The sequence below is a fragment of the Chrysemys picta genome, chromosome 12 (assembly GCF_011386835.1).
Source record: "Chrysemys picta bellii isolate R12L10 chromosome 12, ASM1138683v2, whole genome shotgun sequence".
In the NCBI taxonomy this organism is placed as follows: Eukaryota; Metazoa; Chordata; order Testudines; family Emydidae; genus Chrysemys; species Chrysemys picta.
The window spans coordinates 11,681,526-11,703,373 of record NC_088802.1 but is presented as its reverse complement, the minus strand read 5'-3'; the positions used below and the strand labels follow the sequence as shown (position 1 = coordinate 11,703,373).

The 21,848-nt window shown below is 51.6% G+C and overlaps 1 protein-coding gene across 1 annotated transcript; it reads left to right on the top strand.

The window, feature by feature from the left end:
- Positions 1-1,741: 1,741 nt before the first annotated feature.
- On the top strand, positions 1,742-19,274 carry LOC103307126 (zinc finger protein RFP-like). Its single transcript, XM_065564596.1, has 7 exons — positions 1,742-2,217; positions 8,809-8,904; positions 9,917-10,147; positions 10,473-10,495; positions 11,169-11,284; positions 12,739-12,798; positions 17,736-19,274. Exons 1-7 carry the CDS (start codon positions 1,801-1,803, stop codon positions 18,251-18,253), a joined length of 1,461 nt encoding a protein of 486 aa, XP_065420668.1. The 5' UTR covers positions 1,742-1,800; the 3' UTR covers positions 18,254-19,274.
- The last annotated feature ends 2,574 nt before the right edge of the window (positions 19,275-21,848 follow it).

Genomic DNA, 21,848 nt, shown 5'->3' with positions numbered 1-21,848 from the left:
GCATAAAGCACATTCCAGCTATGTCATTTTCAGATTCATAAGCCTATTTTCATAAGGCATATGGGGATGGAGTGCAACGTCACAACCCCTAGGAGAGACTTTTGTCTTTTCCCCTCCCTTTATTGTCGACAAAGAGCCAGTGTAGACACTGCTGATTGTTTTGTGGACAGAACTGGCTTCCCTCAGGGTCCCACAATGCCTGCCCTGAATGCTCTGCTCAGTGTTTTGATCTCTGCTGCCCTGCAGGCATGCGCCCCTCCCCTTTCAAAGCTCCAGGAAGTATCTGACAGCTGAGTGTGCTGCTCCATTTGGGGAACAAACACAGAACAAATCATTGGAATGCTCCTGTTCTGCTCTGCACCAGGAACACCGCAGCAGGCCGACTGCTGCTGCAGGGGGAGGGGAACAGTCTGCTGTGCTCCTTTGCCATTCCTCAGCATGCAGAGCTCACAAAGCTACTCATAAAAAGAAGAACAGGAGGACTTGTGGCACCTTAGAGACTAACAAATCTAAGGTGCCACAAGTCCTCCTGTTCTTCTTTTTGCGGATACAGACTAACACGGCTGCTACTCTGAAAGCTACTCATGCGGCAGCTGAGGGGGCTGTGGGAGAACTCAGAGAATCCCAAGATGCACAGCGATCAGCTCTTCCTTCCCACAACACTGCACTGTACCCAGAGTGCATTGCTCACCCTGTCAATGATGGTGCCCCCAATGTGAACATGATCCAGGTAACTAGCTGCATCTGCAGCAGTATCTCTGCACAGAATGGCTTCCCCGCCACAGCTGAATTCCCTCTCCTTGTCCACGATGGCGGCTTCCTAGACTGCCCCAGGCCTCCTCAGTCTGTCCCCACATCCCCTCCTGCAGCCGCAATGGGCAAGTGGCCTGAGAGGTCTCTGTTTATCCCACACCATGTACCCTGCTGGCCCCCAGTGCGAGTTCCCCACACATCCGCTGCCCTCGGCCATTGGGCCCCAGCCCTCATCTGGGGTACAGGAGCTTGGTCTCCCTGCAGTCCCTGGTGTCTCTGCTGGGACTGACAAAAAGGGAAAAAATGGGTGTGGGCCTTGCTGGGTGTGGTTGTGTTACAGGGTCACCTGCCCCCCTAGGGCCCAGGCTGAGCTCCCAGCACATTCCACGGGCCCCTGAGCCGCCATCAGATGGACTTTCAGCCTCGGTCCATGTGGTGGTGGGGGAAGCACTGGGTCATTGCCCTGGGGGAGCTGCTGGGGGAGGGTGGAGATTTAGCTGCTCACAGACAATTTTAACCATTATAAAGCTTCAACTTTTTGAATCTCAGTGTCCAGTGTCATTAAATAGTTCTGGTCTGAACAAAATATTGTCTGATTCCCCCCATAATTTCCCACAACTGTGAAAATTTTAATTGGAATGAAATGCTTAAAACCCAGATTGTTGTGCAACTGTGAAAGTTTAAATCAATAAATATAAAAATTGCTTAAAATAAACATTATCTGTCAAATTTATATATTATAAAAAAATTCTGCCCAGCCTGACTATCACTCCTTAGACACAGCTCCTACTCCTCCAGGCTCATCCTCACAGGGGGATGCCTCAGTGACCCTCCCCACCAGCACAGGGGCTGATTGCAGGACCAGAGCGCTAGTGGTACATTTTTTTTCACTAAAGCCTCCAGGGGTGAAATTGGTTGGGTCCTTCCTGCTCAGTAAACAGCCCGAGTCATTTCCAGGAAAGGAAACACCCCCTTGCTGCTGCAGGCGGGGCATAGTGTGAATTCAGGAAATTGAAACTAACCCTGATCCACTGCCCAGAGGGAGCCATGGCTGCAGAAAACCCCATAGAAAGTCTCCGGGAGGAAGCTACATGTCCCGTCTGTCTGGAGTATTTCACAGAACCTGTCATTCTGGAGTGTGGGCACAATCTCTGCCGAGCCTGCATCAGCCAGTGCTGGGAGGGATCCGATACAGCCGCCTCCTGCCCTCAGTGTGGAGAAACTGTGCAAAAGAGAAACCTCAGGCCCAATAGGCATCTGATTAATGTCCTAGAAATTGCCAAGCAACTGAGTTTACAGGCAGCAAAGGGAGCAGGAGGAGACGGGTTGTGTGGGGAACACCAGGAGGCTCTGAAACTGTTCTGTGAAGAGGATCAAACCCCCATCTGTGTGGTGTGCAACAGATCCCGGGGTCACCGCACTCACACGGTGGTTCCCATACAGGAGGCTGCCCAGGAGAACAAGGTACCGAGTTGCTGTCCAGTCTAATGGGTAATAACTCTGGATGTTAATTACAGCTTAATGGTGTAACTGTGTCATTCAGCTGTGTGTAGCCTTCATTGCATGAAAGCTGATAGGGGAGTTACAAGCTGTGGTTGCTATTACTGGTTGTATCACAGTGTTTATTGTTATTTGCATCCCCTACAGACCCCAGATGAGATCTGACCTCGATTGTGGGGGGCCTTGCACAAAACCCAGTGAGGGACAATCCCTCCCCTGAGCCATTTACAGTCTAACTGGACAAGACAGACAAAGGGTGGGAGGGGAAATTGAGGCACAGTGAGGGGATGTGACTTGTCTAAGGTGACTCAGCAGATCAGTGGCAGAGCTAGATATAAAAACCTGGTTTTCCAAGGCCCAGTTCAGTGCCCCAACCACTAGCTACTCTGCCCCTTTCAGCAGCACTGAGCAGTGATGAAGTGCAGACAGTAGGAGGAAAAGATTCCTTGATACAGGTCCTAGGCCCAGCAGGGAGAGGAGGTTTCCCACTGGGATTGTGAATTCCTGTGCTGCTCCATGAGGGGTTACCGTTAAACTAAGGGTATGTCTACACTACGAAATTAGGTCGAATTTATAGAAGCCGGTTTTATAGAAATCGGTTGTATACAGCCGATTGTGTGTGTCCCCACATAAAATGCTCTAAGTGCATTAAGTCGGTGGACCACATCCACAGTACCGAGGCTAACGTCGACTTCCGGACCATTGCACTATGGGTAGCTATCCCACAGTTCCCGCAGTCTCCGCCACCCATTGGAATTCTGGGTTGAGATCCCAATGCCTGAATGATGCAAAACAGTGTTGCAGCGGGTTCTGGGTACATGTCCTCAGGCCCCTCCCCCTTCGTCAGAGCAACGGCAGACAATCGATTTGCACCTTTTTACCTGGGTTACCTGTGCAGACAACATACCACGGCAAACATGGAGCCCACTCAGCTCAGCTCAGCTCAGCTCACTGTCACCATATGTCATCTGGGTGCCAGGAGACGTGGTACTGCATTGCTACACAGCAGCAGCTAATTGCCTTTTGGCGGTAGACGGTGCAGTATGACTGGTAGCCTTCATCGGCGATCTGGGTGCTGGCAGACGTGGGGCTGCATTGCTACACAGCAGCAGCCCCTTGCCATTTGGTAGAAGATGGTGTATTACGACTGGTATCCGTCGTCGTCGTACTGCAGTGGCTGAAACTCCATATGTCCCCCAGTTGCTGCCTTCCCAATGATGATGATGGCTATCAGTCGTAGTACGCTATTTTCTGCCAAGCACCCAGAAGATGCCGAGGGCTATCAGTCATGCTGCACCGTCGTCTGCCAGCTTAAGATGTAAAAAATAGATTTGCTCTGTATTCATTTGCTTCCCCCTCCCTCCGTGAAATCAACGGCCTGCTAAACCCAGGGTTTTGAGTTCAATCTTTGGGGGGGGCTGTTCTGTGTGACAGTTGTTTGTGTTTCTCCCTGATGCACAGCCACCTTTGTTGATTTTAATTCCCTGAACCTGTACGCCATGTCGTCACTCGCCCCCCCCTCCATACGTCAGATACTAGTTTCGCGCCTTTTTTCAGACCAGACGCCATAGCACTGGGATCATGGAGCCCACTCGGATCACCGTGGCAATTATGAGCACTATGAACACCACACGCATTGTCCTGGAGTATATGCAGAGCCAGGACATGCCAAAGCAAAACCAGAACCAGCCGAGGAGGCGATTGCAGTGCGGCGACGAGAGTGAGGAGGAAATTGACATGGACATAGACCTCTCACAAAGTACAGGACCCAGCAATGTGCAAATCATGGTGTCACTGGGGCAGGTTCATGCCGTGGAATGCCGATTCTGGGCCCGGGAAACAAGCACAGACTGGTGGGACCGCATTGTGTTGCAGGTGTGGGACGATTCCCAGTGGCTGCAAAACTTTCACATGCGTAAGGGCACTTTCATGGAACTTTGTGACTTGTTTTCCCCTGCCCTGAAGCGCCAGAATACCAGGATGAGAGCATCCCTCACAGTTGAGAAGTGAATGGCGATAGCCCTGTGCAAGCTTGCAACACCAGACAGCTACCGGTCAGTCGGGAATCAATTTGGAGTGGGCAAATCTACTGTGGGGGCTGCTGTGATCCAAGTTGCCAGGGCAATCAAAGACCTGCTGATATCAAGGGTAGTGACTCTGGGAAACGTGCAGGCCATAGTGGATGGCTTTGCTGCAATAGGATTCCCAAACTGTGGTGGGGCGATCGACGGAACCCATATCCCTCTCTTGTCACCGGAGCACCAAGCCACCGAGTACATAAACCGCAAGGGGTACTTTTCAATGCTGCTGCAAGCCCTGGTGGATCACAAGGCACGTTTCACCAACATCAACGTGGGATGGCCGGGAGAGGTACATGATGCTCGCGTCTTCAGGCACTCTGGTCTGTTTTGAAAGCTGGAGGAAGGGACTTTCTTCCCGGACCAGAAACTAACCGTTGGGGATGTTGAAATGCCTATCGTGATCCTTGGGGACCCAACCTACCCCTTAATGCCATGGCTCATGAAGCCGTACACAGGCAGCCTGGACAGGAGTCAGGACCTGTTCAACTACAGGCTGAGCAAGTGCCGAATGGTGGTGGAATGTGCATTTGGATGTTTAAAAGCGCGCTGGCGCAGCTTACTGACTCGCTCAGACCTCAGCGAAAAGAATATCCCCATTGTTATTGCTGCTTGCTGTGCGCTCCACAATATCTGTGAGAGTAAGGGGGAGACATTTATGGCGGGGTGGGAGGTTGAGGCAACTCGCCTGGCCGCTGATTACGCACAGCCAGACACCAGGGCAGTTAGAAGAGCACAGCAGGGCGCGGTGCGCATCAGAGAAGCTTTGAAAACGAGTTTTGTGACTGGCCAGGCCAGGCTACGGTGTGAAACTTCTGTCTGTTTCTCCTTGATGAACCCTCCGCCCCCCCCACCCGGTTCACTCTACTTCACTGTAAACCAACCACCCCCCTCCCCTCCCCCCCTCGAGCACCGCTTGCAGAGGCAATAAAGTCATTGTTACTTCACATTCATGCATTCTTTATTAATTCATCACACAACTAGGGGGATAATTGCCAAGGTAGCCCGGGATGGGTGGGGGAGGAGGGAAGGAAAAGGACACACTGCAGTTTAAAACTTTAACTCTTATTGAACGCCAGCCTTCTGATGCTCGGGCAATCATCTGGGGTGGAGTGAGTGGGTGGCCGGAGGCCCCCCCACCGTGTTCTTGGGCATCTGGGTGAGGAGGCTATGGAACTTGGGGAGGAGGGCTGTTGGTTACACAGGGGCTGTAGCGGCGGTCTCTGCTCCTGCTGCCTTTCTTGCAGCTCAACCATACGCTGGAGCATATCAGTTTGATGCTCCAGCAGCCGGAGCATCGACTCTTGCCTTCTGTCTGCAAACTGATGCCACCTATCATCTTCAGCCCGCCACTTGCTCTGTTCATCCCACGATTCAGCCCGCCACCTCTCCTCTCGTTCATATTGTGCTTTTCTGTAGTCTGACATTGACTGCCTCCACGCATTCTGCTGTGCTCTCTCAGCGTGGGAGGACATCTGGAGCTCCGAGAACATATCATCCCGAGTCCGCCGTTTTCTCCTTCTAATCTTCACTAGCCTCTGTGAAGGAGAAACATTTGCAGCTGGTGGAGGAGAAGGGAGAGGTGGTTAAAAAAGACACATTTTTAGAGAACAATGGGTACACTCTTTCATGTTACATTTTGCTGTTCACATTACACAGCTTTTGTTACAAGGTCGCATTTTTCCTCTTATATTGAGGGCCTGCCGGTTTGGTGTGAGAGACCACTCACGCCGTGCCAGGCAACAGATTTCGGCTTGCAGGCAGCCATGGTAAGCCACAGTCTTTTGGCTTTTTTAACCTTCTTAACAGGTGGGAATGGTTTCAAACAGTAGCGCCCTCATTTCCCATACCAATCACCCCTTGGGTTGGCCATTTAAAATGGGTTTGCAATGTAAAAGGAGGGGCTGTGGTTTCCGGGTTAACATGCAGCACAAACCCAACTAACCCCCATCCCCCCCACACCCAATTCTCGGGGATGATCACTTCACCCCTCCCCCCCCACCACGTGGCTAACAGCGGGGAACATTTCTGTTCAGCAGAGCAGGAACGGGAACCTCTGAATGTCCCCTTAATAAAATCACCACATTTCAACCAGGTGACCATGAACGATATCACTCTCCTGAGGATAACAAAGAGCGATAAGGAATGGATGTCGTCTTCATGCCAGCAAACACCGGGACCATATGCTGCCATGCTTTGTTATGCAATGATTCCAGACTACGTGCTACTGGCCTGGCGTGGTAAAGTGTCCTACCATGGCGGACGGGATAAGGCAGCCCTCCCCAGAAACCTTTTGCAAAGGCTTTGGGAGTACATGAAGGAGAGCTTTCTGGAGATGTCCCTGGAGGATTTCCGCTCCATCCCCATACACGTTAATAGACTTTTCCAGTAGCTGTACTGGCCGCGATTGCCAGGGCAAATTAATCATTAATCATTAAACACACTTGCTTTTAAACCATGTGTAATATTTACAAAGGTACACTCACCAGAGGTCCCCTGTGTGCCCTCAGGGTCTGGGAGCACACCTTGGGTGAGTTTGGGGGTTACTGGTTCCAGGTTCAGGGTGATAAACATATCCTGGCTGTTGGGGAAACCGGTTCTTTGCTTCCTTGCTGCTGTGAGCTATCCACATTATCTTCATCCTCATCGTCCTCATACCCCGAACCTGCTTCCCTGTGTGTTTCTCCATTGAAGGAGTCAAAGCACACGGTTGGGGTAGTGGTGGCTGCGCCCCCTAGCATGGCATGCAGCTCCGCATAGAAGTGGCATGTTTGCGGCTCTGCCCCGGACCTTCCGTTTGCCTCTCTGGCTTTGTGGTAGGCTTGCCTTAGCTCCTTAATTTTCACTCGACACTGCTGTGCGTCGCTGTTATGGCCTCTGTCCTTCATGGCCTTGGAGACCTTTTCTAATATTTTGCCATTTCGTTTACTGCTAGGGAGTTCAGCTAGCACTGATTCGTCTCCCCATATGGCGAGCAGATCCCATACCTCCCGTTCGGTCCATGATGGAGCTCTTTTGTGATCCTGGGACTCCATCACAGTTACCTGTTCTGATGAGCTCTGCGTGGTCACCTGTGCTCTCCACGCTGGGCAAACAGGAAATGAAATTCAAATGTTCGCGGAGCTTTTCCTGTCTACCTGGTCAGTGCATCTGAATTGAGACTGCTGTCCAGAGCGGTCACAATGAAGCACTGTGGGATAGCTCCCGGAGGCCAATAACGTCGAATTCCGTTCATGCTACCCCAAATCCGACCCGCAAAGCGCTAATCTACTCATCGGAGGTGGAGTAAAGAAACCGGTTTAAAGGGCCCTTTAAGTCGAAAGAAAGGGCTTTGTCGTGTGGACGTGTCCAGGCTTAATTCGATTTAACCCTGCTAAAGTCGACTTAAACTCGTAGTGTAGACCAGGCCTCAGATGCTGCCGGCCTGCACTAGAGGAGATCTCTGTGCTGAACACTGTGTGGGACCCCAAGCACCTTGAGTCCACACCCACAAGGGCTCCAGACAGCTCAGGTCCATGCCACATACCACTGGGATTAAACATATCTTTAGCAAAACGAACCCCATGGCAGTGTGGACCTGTGTCAGTCTGACCTGTTCTCCTGAGTTCATGGACAAAGTCCAGTCAAAGTGGTTCCATTAGTCCCACCAGGCAGCCTTTTGAAATCTCCCAGAATCCCGTGCTTCCGGGATCTTTGCTGGGGATGGTGGGGGAGCTACCCAGCAGCCATTGCCACAGAAAGGGGCTAGGACAGCACTAGGGCAAACCCCAGCTGTTCCTAACACAAATCAACACAGCTAATGGGGTTTGCCCTAGTCCCTAGATCAGAGCTGTCCAACCCGTCCAATCCCCAGGGGTACAGTTCTGAAAGTCAATGGAGTTGGACTCCTTTGAGCATCCCAGCCTATATGGCTGCCCCCAGTGGCTTCTGGGATTGGTATCACTGTTTGTTAAATCTTCTCAAAAACAGCTTTATAGATTCACTGCCATGGGACACCAGTTTTCAACTGGTTCAACTCAATGGAGAGAATGGACGTAATAACTTTAAACAATCTGAATACAACACCCACCCAATTTCCATAAATAAGGTTTAATTCCCTTGGTGTCTCTCATGTCCTACCTCTAGAAAGACCCACTGTTGTACACAGTATTGTTGTAATTGTGTTGGTCCTGGGATATTAAAGAAACAAGGGAGGTGAAGTAATGTCTGCTCATGGCCAGCTTCTGTGGGTGCACGACAAGCTTTCAAGCTTACACAGAGCTCTTCTTCAGGCCCAGGAAAGAGTATGTTCCCCAGAGCTGAGTTGTGTGTAACTCTCTAACCAACAGGAGCTGGGCCAGCAGAAGATATTGCCTTACCCACCTGACCTAGCCTATCTAGGAAGACTGGCTGTTATCTTGAATTTTGGGTAAAAAAAAACCTCATCCACCCCCTACAACCCTCAAAATAAATCCACCAAATCATTTCTGTTTGACAGGAAAAAATACAAGCCCATTTGAAGACTCTGAGGGAAGAGAGAGAAAAGCTGCTGGGATTTAAAGTGACTGGAGAGAAGAGAAGCCAGGAGTATCTGGTAGGTGCCTATTGTTCTTCGCCTGCTGGGACATGGAGGTGGGAGCGCTGTTTATTGGTAGATTTCTCTGTGGCCTTGTCTGTGTTTCTCAATGATCATGGGATACTGTCTGTGTGTGCGTGTGTGTGTGTGTGTGTGCGCGCGCATATCACAAATGTTCTCTCCCTGGACAAGGACAACAGCATCTTCTGCAGGATCTAAGATGCATTTTAATTAATGAGTTAATTACTACGCCTTGTGGCTTTCACAAAATTTCTCCCAAACTGCACTGATTATATCCCAGTAGTCATGGAGACAGTCCTTTCAGAGAGACTGGGGCTAAATGAGAAGCTGTAAGAAAATCCTCTCCCTTGTGATCACAGTGTATCACAGTCAAGTGTCAGGATGTGAAGAGTGGTGGGTTTTGAACCTCAGTGCACAGAGACTGTCATTACAACCCAACCGCTCTCCAGAGCCAGCAGGGGAGGGGCTAGTGGAACTCCGGCCCACCAGAGAATCTGCCTACGAAGCTCCTGATTGGAGCAGACGTTCGGATGCATGAATTATGCCAGCAGGAGTCACTGGAAGTTGTCCAAACAAGTGAGTGAACTCCCGATCTGCTGCTGGACTGGACCCTGACTCTGGCTTGGCCCTGGCATTGTTCCTGGCTCAGGTTTGACCTGCAGTACTGAAATCTGACTCCAGCTTGATCCTTCGCGTAGCTGCCTGACTCTGACTCCAGTCCTGATCCCCCCTGTGACACCAGACACTGATTCTGGCTCAGCCTTTGGCATGACTCCTGAGCTCGACTGTAGCCCCAACCCTTGGTGAGATCCTGACTTTGACTCCAGCTCTGACTTTGGCTGTAGTTCCAGACTTCCAACTGCAGCTCTGAGCACTAGGCCAGACGACTCATGTCCTGGCCCGTACACCGATGTGTTAGAGATTGTAAAGAAACTCTCTCGTAAGACTGTATGAAAGATCATCAGGCTCCATCCATGTTCCTGACCAACCCTTTCCTTATTTCTTATAGAAACAGACAGAAACCGAGAGGCAGAAGATTGTGTCTGAATTTCAGCAACTCCGGCAGTTCCTGGAGGAACAAGAGCGACTCCTGCTGGCCCAGCTGGAGAAGCTGGACGAGGAGATTGTGAAGATCCAGAATGAAAATATCACCAAACTCTCTGAGGAGATTTCCCGTCTCATTGAGCTGATCAGTGAGCTGGATGGGAAGTGTCAGAAGCCAGCAAGTGAATTCCTGCAGGTGAGACTGAGCTAGAAACTTCCCAAATCCCCGCACAGGGACAGGACAGCTCCTGAGCTACAGGCACAGGGGTCCAGCAGTCAGAGATCTCAGTGTAACTTGGCGTGTGCATTGCTGACATGTGAATGACGATTGTTCTTTGCAGAGTCACAGACACAGAGATATTAGAGATGGAAAAGCCCCATTAGCTCAGTGAAACCATGGCCCTGGGGCCAGGGCAGGGCTGATTTCCCCTGTATTTGCAAAATCTCTTTCCTGGAATCCCAAGTGTGTGTCAGATGGTACTGAGATTTTTTTTAATCTCTCTTTCCTCCCTCTCCTCTAGGATGTCAGAAGCACCTTGAGTAGGTACGTGGCTCTCTCTTACTCCCACACATACTTGGCAATGCTGGGAAAGAGCATGGTGTTAGCATGGCATCTCCACAGCAACAAGTGTGGGGAAGGTCACATTTTGGATACAAATCTCTCAGATAAAATTAATCCTGAGGTTCTCACCCTGGAATTATCTATTCAGTGGGAAGAACTGACCTAAAGTATTTCCAAGAGATGTCACATCCCTGGGGGACTGGCTGCCTCAGAATTGTGGGGATGGAATATGGGCCTGTCACTGATGGGGCCCTGGTTACCATTCAGCCCAGGTCAGCACTGGTAAAGAGTCTGAGGGTTGTTAGGAGACCTGTGTGGAATGAGCTGAGGAGGGGAGAGTTGGTGTCTTAGTCAGGTTCCTAGTGGACAGATTTCTACAGCACTTCACATAGGAACCTCCTGTCCCTCAGAGCATGGAGGCCAAGGAGTAAATTGGCCATGGAGACTCAATTCCCCTTTTGTCCCCAGAGCTGAAGAATATTAATGAGTCCTTTGAAGGGAAGGTTGTACGGCCGTAGGCTGTGTTGCATTTGCTCTGAGACTGGGAGAAGTCGAGGAATTTGAACTCCAGGCCCATTAGAACAGCGACTCAGTAGCCAGAACTTATAATGAGTCACACCATGAAATATAATCACGTGAAATTGTTTCTCTCCAGGTGTGAGAAAGGGAAGTTCCAACAGCCAGAGGAGATTTCTCCTGAACTGGAGGAGCAAGTCAGCGATTTCTCCCGTAAAACTATCGTGCCGTTGGAGACTCTGAGGAAATTCAAAGGTATCTAAAATCGATCTAAGAATGGAAATTGGGATGAGCCTCTGAGACTGTGGGAAGAGAATGTTGCTGGTCAATTGGTTCACACTTAGATGATGCTTCTATTTAATTGTTGGGTGAGAATGCCAGACACTTGGGTTCAAGACACTCAGGTTGATTAATTCAAACCTTTGTTTGCACCAAAAACATGCCTTTCAATTACTATTACAAAGTAAGAAATGACCCATAGACTTTAAGGTCAGAAGGCACCATCCTGATCCATCTTCTCTGACCTCCTGCACATTGCAGGCCACAGAACTTCCCCACCCACTCCTGCAATTTACCTCTAAACTCTGGCTGAATTACTGAAGTCCTCAAATACTGATTTAAAGACTTGAAGTTACAGAGAATCCACCATTTATTCTAGTATAGCCTCTGTACAAAAAACAAAACAAAACAAAAACAGGGCCTCTGGCAATTTGACTTGGTGGAAAATTCCTTCCTTATCCCAAATAAGGTGGTCTGTTGGACACTGAGCATTTCAGCAAGACCCAACAGACAGACACCTAGGAAAGAATTTTCTCTAACTCAGAGCCCTCCCCTGCACTTCTTTGTGGCTGGATGCACAGCCCCCCTCAGCCTAGCTCCAGCCCTTCAGTGCCTCCCCCCACTGCACAGCCCCCCTCGGCCTAGCTCCAGCCCTTCAGTAGAGGTGGGACACACACACACACACACTCCTCCTCCCATAAGACATATTATTTAAACAAGAAAGCAGTGACAATAATGCACTGATATATGGTTTTAGGATAAATATTTATTTCAATGCCCCCATCCTACAAAAAAAATATTGACTGCAGCAGTGAGGTACATTCAAAAACACTAAAGTGAGTTGAATTTATTATTATTGTTATTGTTTATTATTTATTAACTACCTAGCCAAGTTATGGTTTTTTCAATGTGGAAAATTGTGTGTTAATTTACGGGTTGAATGATGACTGAATGACATAACACCCCAACAATGTCCATCACTAAGTTCGGTAATTTTGTCAAGTGTCCGTCGCACAACATGATGCTGCCTACCCCTGGCCAAAGGGACCGAAGTGGGTAAAGTTACTTTTATGATAAAGTCTTTGTATGATCTGGGTCTAGGGTACGACAAAAGGCAGTAAGTGAATGAGACAAACCAACTGGAGTCTGAAGGGTGGGAGGGGATGATGAGGGGAAAAGTAAATCTCACTTACAGATTGTCCTGGGATGGTTGTGAGGCTGCAAGGACATTGGTTCCATTGTTGGGAAATGCCTGAATGAGAGAGGAAAGAGAAGGTTTCAGTTAGTTTATATTAAATTCCTGGGTGTGTCTCTGTGCCTCTTGGTCTGTTCTGTCATGATGAAAATACAGTTCTATGCGTTCAGAGTGGGGACGCTGTTACAAATATGAAAGCCTGAAATCTTGTCTCTTTTCTCCTTTCCCCCACCAGACACTCTGCTGTCTGCACTGGAGACACAAATTGGAGAACCCCTAGGAGCACACAGACAGGGTGAGTTCTTCTTTGAGTGATTGCTCATGTCTATTCCACAATAGGTGTGCATGCTTGCCACGTGCACCGGTGCCAGAAGTTTTTCCCCTAGCAGTACCCGTGGGGGGGGGAGCTCCCCCCGCAAACCCTGGATTGGTGCCTGCCTGGTATAAGGGGAGCTGCCCCACGCTCCAGCGGCAAGCCGCTGCTCGGATCGCCACAGTCGCCGCCGGCCCGGTACTGGTCGAGGGAACGTTCCTGACACCACTCACCGCCTAGCGACCATTCAGGGCCCAGTCCATGTGGATCACTCTCAATGCCGGCCAGACTGTCTGGATGGGTGCCATCTGACTGGGACTCCCGGCACCGCTCCTCTTTGCGGAGCGAATATCGACGGGACCGTGGCGGAGGTCGCCAGCAGTCCTCATCTCGAAGGAGGTACCGCAGTCGGTCGCGGCGTGATCGTCGATGCCGTTCCCGCATAGACTCCCACTCCAAGTCTCCACCCAGTCACCATAGCCCTGGGCGTCGATCGCCAGCATCCCGCTGTCGTGGGTCCGCCCGTCAAGACTGATCGCGGAGCAGCTATTACTGTTGGTGCTGTTCCTCCGTGTCGAGATTGCGGTCCTGTGGCTGACGCAGATCCCGATACTGCCTCTATTCCCGGTCCAGAGACAGCAGCTGATCGTATGCCAGCCCGGCCTCCGCTCACTGCCGTTCATCTACAGGCCAGGCTAGCCAACCCGAACAGCTGGATCCGCCAGTGCCGCAGCAAGTGCGATGGCACCGAGCATTGTGGCCAGCCCAGTGGTACCAGTGGTCACCGTGGCCTCCGGCGCAGCCCCTGGTGTGAGCTCGCTCAGTGACCGGAGCGTGGGAAGCACCGTTGGCCTCCGCTAGACTGCCGGGAAAGGAATCGGTGGGACCCGTGTCCTTGGTACTGTGCCTGGAGACCGACCAGGTGGTGGATCCTCTGGTGCCGGCCAACACCCAAAGCACCACGCCGGCCTCCTCGCCCCGTCCAGAGGACCTGATTGTGACCCCATCCCCCTCCATCCCGCAGGAGGACTAGGTCCTCACCATGCCAAGCTCAGTGCTCACCACCCTGCGGTGGTGGCACGCCCCAAGCAACATGCTCCAAGGGGTCCTGTTCAGGGACAGGGCCCCGTTGTTGGAGCTGGTGTCCGATGCATCGGACCTGGGTTTGGGGGCCCATGTAGGGAACTTTCAGACCCAAGGCCTGTGGTCTCTGCAGGACCTGCCCCTTCATATAAATGTCAAGGAACTCAGGGCGGTGGGACTCATGTGTATGGCCTTCCGCTCGTACCTGAAGGGCAAGGTAGTCAGGGTCCTCATGAACAACAATGCCTCGATGTTCTATATCAACAGGCAAGGCAGGGCCCGATCCTCTTCCCTCTGCCATGAAGCCCTCAGTCTGTGAGACTTCTGTATAGCCCACGACATCCACCTAAAAGCCTTCCACCTGCTGGGCGCCTGGAACGTGAGGGCGGATCGCTTGAGCAGAGACTTTTCCTCTCAGCACGAGTGGGCTCTACACCCGGAAGTGGCCCACCAGCTCTTCCAATGGTGGGGAACTCCCCAGATGGACCTATTCGCGACCCAGCAGAATCGACGATGCCCCCGCTTCTTCTCTGGGGGGCCTAGGGAGGGGAGCTATCTCCGATGCCTTTATCCTGTCCTGGTCAGGCCGGCTTCTCTATGCCTTTGCCCCGTTCCCTCTGATCAGCAGGGTCCTGGAGAAAATAAAAATGGACTAAGTCAGGGTCCTCCTCATTGCCCCGGCGTGGCCCAGGCAGCACTGGTACGGGACCCTCTCTGGCCTGGTGGTGGCTCCGCCGTGGCTGTTGTCGCTCCGCCCGGACCTGCTCTCCCAGGACCAGGGCTGCCTCCTCCATCCCAACCTAGCAGCTCTTCACCTCATGGTGTGGCTGCTCAGTGGTTAGGTGACAAGGAAAGGACATGCTCGGAACTGATCTAGCATGTCCTCCTCGAAAGGAGACGGCCCTCCATTCGCCGCTCTTTCTTGGTGAAGTGGTCTCGGTTTTCCAGGTGGGTGGTGGACTAGGATGTGCTCCCAACGGCTGACCTGATCTGGCTTATCCTTGATTACCTCCTCCACCTGCGGGCCCAGGGCCTGGCGCCCTCGTCAGTCAGGGTGGACCTGGTGGCCATATCGGCCTTCCATGCCCAGTGCAAGGACACACGGTATTTTCTCATGCTATGACTGGTCGGTTCCTTAAGGGTTTGGACCAGCTTTACCCGTATTCTAAACCCCTGGTCCCACAGTGGGACCTGAACCTGGTGCTGGCTCATCTTACGGGGCCCCCGTTTGAACCGTTAGCCACGTGTTCCTTGTCTCAACTCTCATGGAAAGTGGCCTTACCGGTTGCTATCACGTTGAACAGGCAGGTCTCTGAGCTCAGGGCCCTGACCTCCGAGCCGCCATATACAGTCTTTCATAAGGAGAAGGTCCAACTCCGCCCACACCCCGCGTTCCTCCTGAAGGTGGTCTCCGCCTGCCACATGGGTCAGGACATTTTTCTACCAGTCCTCTGCCCCAAACCTCATGCGACTAGTGAGGCGCGCCATCTCCACATGCTCGATGTGAGACAAGCTCTGGCTTTCTACCTCAAGTGGACCAAGCTGTTCAGAAAGTCCTCACAACTGTTCATTGCCTTGGCCAAGCATGCGAGGGGCCGGCTGATTTCCACTTAGCAGCTTTCTAATTGGATCACTTCATGCATCCGCTCCTGTTATGAGCTGGCGGGTGTCCCCCCGCCGCCCATTGTGAGGGCACACTCGACTCGGGCACAGGCCTCGTCAGCTGCCTTCATGGCCCACGTCCCTATACAGGACATTTGTAGAGCCGCCACCTGGTCTTCAGTTCACACGTTCACCTCGCACTATGCGATAGTCTCTCTCAAACCAGGGATGATGCCAGGTTCAGCAGGGCAGTCCTCCATCCCGAGAACTTGTGAACTCCTAACCATCTCCAGCACATATAATTGGAATCCCCTATTGTGGAATACACAGAAAAGACAGTTACCTTTTCCATAACGGGTGTTCTTCGAGATGTGTTGCTCATGTCTATCCCACATCCTGCCCTCCTTCCCCTCTGCCAGTTTTCTGGCAAGAAGGAACTGAGGGTAGGGGGAGCGTACAGCTCCCCTTATACCGCGCCAGGCAGGCGCCACTCCAGGGGTTACAGGGGGCACTCCCCCCCATAGGTACTGCTAGGGGAAAAACTTCCAGCACCAGTGCACGTGGTGAGCACACACACCTATTGTGGAATACACATGAGCAACACATCTCAAAGAACACCAGTTACAGAAAAGGTAACTGTCTTTTTGCAGCTGGAGATTGTCTTTAAATTATGAGAAAATTCCAGTGAAATCATCTTCATGAGATTGTAATGAAAGTTACCAACCAAATCAACAGTGGCCATGACACACACAGTCCTACAAATAACCCATTAAACAGTGAGGAGATCCAGGGGCACTGGAACATAGGGGACCAGGGGGCCAAGCCTACCCACTTTTTAACATGGGCATAGTTTGGGGGCACGGGAACATGTTGGAGCCCCAAACTGGAAGCCTTGGGCAGGCATGTAGCATCACAGGCAGTGGCTGTGCTTCGTGGTGGGGCAGCTGATCAGCTCCCCCCATGTATCAGAGTAACAGCCGTGTTAGTCTGTATCCGCAAAAAGAAGAATAGGAGTACTTGTGGCACCTTAGAGACTAACAAATTTATTAGAGCATAAGCTTTCGTGGACTACAGCCCACTTCTTCGCATCCGAAGAAGTGGGCTGTAGTCCACGAAAGCTTATGCTCTAATAAATTTGTTAGTCTCTAAGGTGCCACAAGTACTCCTGTTCTTCTTTTTCCCCCCATGTAGTGCAGCCTCTTCCTGGAGCTGGCCCCTCTCAATGGCCCCACCCCTGCTCCTCTTCCCCCTGGACCCTCCACCTGCCCTGGGTGGTGCACACTGGAGAGTGGGGACGTGGGAAGGTGGAGCATCAGAGGCTCTCCATAGTGGCCAAGGCTCCCAGCCTGGCCAGGGGCAGGGCCTCGGTGGGAAGATGAAGAGTGGGGTCAGGGCCATGGAGAGGGCAGGGCCACAGGCAATGCAACCTAGTACCCCCTTCCCAACTTCTACCAAGGTGCTGGAACACCTGGGGAGATCCCAAGTTGACATCACACAAATAATCCTGACACCAACCTTAGTGCTGAGTTCATGCCCATGCTAATGAACAGAAACACTCTCACTGAGCAGCCTGTGAACAGAGCTCTCTGACCTGAGGGCTGACACATCCCTCTGCTTTACCCCGGTGCAGGGGGTCTCCCCATCGTGCTTCTCCAAGGTCCTCCCTTTCCTGTGGGCAGGGCTGGGCACTCCCATTGGAGCTGTTCACTGCTTCCTGGATTGGGGAGACGCTCTCCCTGTGAGGCTGTCAGCTCCTTCCTTCTCTGAGCTGGGGATGGGGCTACTTCACTCAATGCCACCTCCTACTATCTGGTGTTAAGCAGCTCTTCCCCAATGCTGCACCTTCCTCTCTGTTCCCTGGCCTGGAAGTGGAGGCTGCATTAGAGGAGGGGGATTCCCTCTGGGGTTCAAAACTGTACCTGCTTCCTCTGCTCCCTCCTCACTAAAACCTTCCTTGCTGTGACTCTGACGCTGGGTATGGAGCAGAACCAACAGGGGTAGCTGGGAGCTGAAGCTTATGCAAGCAAATGGGAAACTAATGAAGTGGGTCTCCTTACACAGACTGAGGAACTGCAGTGACATCCCTGCTCAGTCTCAAGTGCCCAGGACAGAGGCAGCTCCCTGGGATCCAGGCCTGTCCCAGCCAGAACGGGGCTGCTGGGGAGTGTGAGAAATGGTCCCAGCTTCCCCCAGGGCCGAGCTCTGCCCCTAACGCTCTGATTCTCTCTCCCCAGAGAATGTGACTCTGGATCCAGACACGGCTCATCCCAACCTTGTCCTGTCTGAGGATCGGAAAAGTGTGATACGGGGAGACACACGGCAGCGACTACCCAACAACCCTGAGAGATTTGACTCTTGGGCCTGTGTGCTGGGCTGTGAGGGGTTCACCTCGGGGAGACATTGCTGGGAGGTGGAGGTCGGGGATGGGGGATGCTGGGCTGTGGGGGTGGCCAGAGGGTCTGTGAGGAGGAAGGGACGGATCAGCCATAGCCCTGAGGGGGGGATCTGGGCTGTGGAACAGTGCAGGGGTCAGTTCCAGGCTCTCACTTCCCCTGTGACCCCCCTGCCCTTGAGCCGGGTCCCCAGCAGGATCCGGGTTTGTCTGGACTGTGACCGGGGGCAGGTGACATTTATCAATGCTGGTGATGAGGCCCCGATCTTCACTTTCCCGCCGGGCTTCATCCCTGGGGAGAGAATCCGACCCTGGCTCTGGGTGTGGGACACAGACACCCAGCTCCGATTGTGTCCCTGAGACACACAGCCGAGAGTGGAACCAGAAATCAGCCTCTCTAGCCTCATGGACCCCAGTCTCTATGACCTTGGAGGACTCCCATCTACCCAGCCCCTGGCTCCTCATCTCTATGACCCCTAGAAGTGCCTCCTCCTCCCTCTCTTCAGTCCCAGGGATGGGAAGGGGAGGGGGAAGAACCCCTGGGGCAGAGGTGGGGTCTGGGCAGGGATACAGCCCAGGGTTTTGGGGGTTGCAGAGAAGCAGCAGCTTGGAGCGTTTTGTACAGATCTGTGTCCTTAGATCCTGCTGCAGGGGCCACAGTCACTACAGGGCAACTGGTAACACTGTAATGGTCAAACACACCCCTGGTGGGGAGGAGAAGATGGGTTCAGATTGATGGAAAAACCATTATATATCCTTAAAAAAATCATCATTGAGTCAGTCTCATGATTTTTTTAAACTCCTGAGGTTGGCAGCACTGGGGGAGGCAGGGACAGGGCGGGTTTAATCAGAGGGAATTAGAAGACGCAAGAAGAAAAATGTGAATTAAAATAAAACAAGAATAAAGGTAGAGTCTATGAGAAATGGTGGAAAACAGAAATGAGAAGAGTGACAGGAAAATATCCCTGACAGGGGAACCAGCCAGGGGCAGCAAAATGGGAAGGGATAAAATCAGGGGGAAGAAGGGAGCAGCCAAGGGGGATGATCTGTGACAGGGAGGGGAGGCGAGTGGGAGAAACACAGGAAAATAAACAGAGGTGGGAAGTGAGGGCTAGAACAATAATGAATAGAAAAGGACAGTAGGAAAAGAAAGGGAACCTGAGCGGGACGGAGAGATTTATTACATTTTACTGAAAGTGACGTTGTAACTCATTAATTCCCTATATTCATTCCTAGATGACTGTACTGTTGTAGTGCCATTAAGAAAACTGTTCTCAGTAGCTCGGGATCTCCTTTCCATGCTGTGGTTATTAAGGCTCCTTCTCGGCTCCATTTACCTACCACCTTTAGTTACTTACTGTAAATAAAACATTACAAACAATTCTTCGTGTTTGTTCCACTTTCATGTCCCAGCTGCTGGTGCTGGGGGCAGAGTCCTGGGATTTGCTTTCTGACTTGGTTTCAGAGTAGCAGCCGTGTTAGTCTGTATCCGTAAAAAGAACAGGAGTACTTGTGGCACCTTAGAGACTAACAAATTTATTAGAGCATAAGCTTTCGTGGACTACAGCCCACTTCTTCGGATGCAGACCGAAGAAGTGGGCTGTAGTCCACGAAAGCTTATGCTCTAATAAATTTGTTAGTCTCTAAGGTGCCACAAGTACTCCTGTTCTTTTTACTGACTTGGTTGTGTCCCCCCAACCCCCACAGGGAATATTGTGCCCCTAGGATGAGTTTGGGTTTTACTGGGATGTGTCACTTTCCAGCCTTGCTCTGTCTCTGTCCTTAATTTGTAGGCAACTAGAAAATCATCGTCTGCAACTCTGCAAAGCTGAATGAGGGGCCTAAACTCCCTAGACAATGCATGGCCATCACAGGCACCTTACAGTGCAATTCACAAAAGCCAGCTCACTAGGCGGGAAACCATCTAAGCTAGCCAATGGGAGAGGTGACAAGTGGGGAGGGGTGTCCTAATCCCTGCCCCCTCTCACAGACAGGTGCCTAAATCAGGGCTGCAGAGGGGCATCTATGTCTGCTTAGCAACCCACCGACGGGAACCCAGCGCCTGATGTCAGGTGGCTCAGGCGCCGAAGGCGTTTCTTGCTGGAATGAGGTAGGCACCTGCCTCGCTCCACAGGAAAGGGGGTGGAGGGAGAGAAGGAGGGGGTGGTTTTGATATCACCTGCCTTATAACTTTTAGATATCACCTGCCTTATAACTTTTAGCCCCATGGTGAGAGCACTCAGCCGGCACGTGGGAGACCCACATAGAATAGAATCATAGAATCATAAAATATCAGGGTTGGAAGGGACCTCAGGAGGTCATCTAGTCCAACCCCCTGCTCAAAGCAGGACCAATTCCCAACTAAATCATCCCAGCCAGGGCTTTGTCAAGCCTGACCTTAAAAACCTCCAAGGAAGGAGATTCCACCACCTCCCTAGGTAATGCATTCCAGTGCTTCACCACCCTCCTAGTGAAATAGTGTTTCCTAATATCCAACCTAGACCTCTCCCACTGCAACTTGAGACCATTGCTCCTTGTTCTGTCATCTGTCACCACTGAGAACAGCTGAGCTCCATCCTCTTTGGAACGCCCCCTCAGGTAGTTGAAAGCAGCTATCAAATCCCCCCTCATCCTTCTCTTCTGGAGACTAAACAATCCCAGTTCCCTCAGCCTCTCCTCATAAGTCATGTGCTCCAGACCCCTAATCATTTTTGTTGCCCTCCGCTGGACTCTTTCCAATATTTCCACATCCTTCTTGTAGTGTGGGGCCCAAAACTGGACACAGTACTCCAGATGAGGCCTCACCAATGTCGCATAAAGGGGAACGATCACGTTCCTCGATCTGCTGGCAATGCCCCTACTTATACAGCCCAAAATGCCGTTAGCATTCTTGGCAACAAGGGTACACTGTTGACTCATATCCAACTTCTTGTCCACCATAACCCCTAGGTCCTTTTCTGCAGAACTGCTACCTAGCCATTTGGTCCCTAGTCTGTAGCAGTGCATAGGATTCTTCCGTCCTAAGTGCAGGACTCTGCACTTGTCCTTGTTGAACCTCATCAGGTTTTTTTTGGCCCAATCCTCTAATTTGTCTAGGTCCCTCTGTATCCGATCCCTACCCTCCAGCGTATCTACCACACCTCCCAGTTTAGTGTCATCTGCAAACTTGCTGAGAGTGCAGTCCACACCATCCTCCAGATCATTAATAAAGATATTAAACAAAACTGGCCCCAGGACCGACCCTTGGGGCACTCCACTTGAAACCGGCTGCCAACTAGACATGGAGCCATTGATCACTACCCGTTGAGCCCGACGATCTAGCCAGCTTTCTATCCACCTTACAGTCCATTCATCCAGCCCATACTTCTTAAACTTGGCAGCAAGAATACTGTGGGAGACCGTATCAAAAGCTTTGCTAAAGTCAAGGAATAACACATCCACTGCTTTCCCCTCATCCACAGACCCAGTTATCTCATCATAGAAGGCAATTAGGTTAGTCAGGCACGAGTTCCCCTTGGTGAATCCATGCTGACTGTTCCTGATCACTTTCCTCTCCTCAAAGTGTTTCATAATTGATTCCTTGAGGACCTGTTCCATGATTTTTCCAGGGTCTGAGGTGAGGCTGACTGGCCGTTAGTTCCCCGGATCCTCCTTCTTCCCTTTTTTAAAGATGTTCAGTTCTCCCATCAAGCTGTATACAGCAGCTCACGAACGTGAGTACCAACCTCAGGGGAAACAGTTATAAACAAGGGCAAAGATCTCCCACTAGTTGCACCGTGTCACCCAGCAGGAGCTCGCAGCCCTGCCGCCCTCTACCCCCACCTCACCTCAATCTATGCCCACTGCCAGTCATCAACTAGCCCTGTTCCCTGGGGCAGACTGCAGTGTAAATGCCACTCATCATAGGAAAGAAGGGTTTGGACCTGCTGCCTTTGCCTGCCCTAGGCTGCACCTC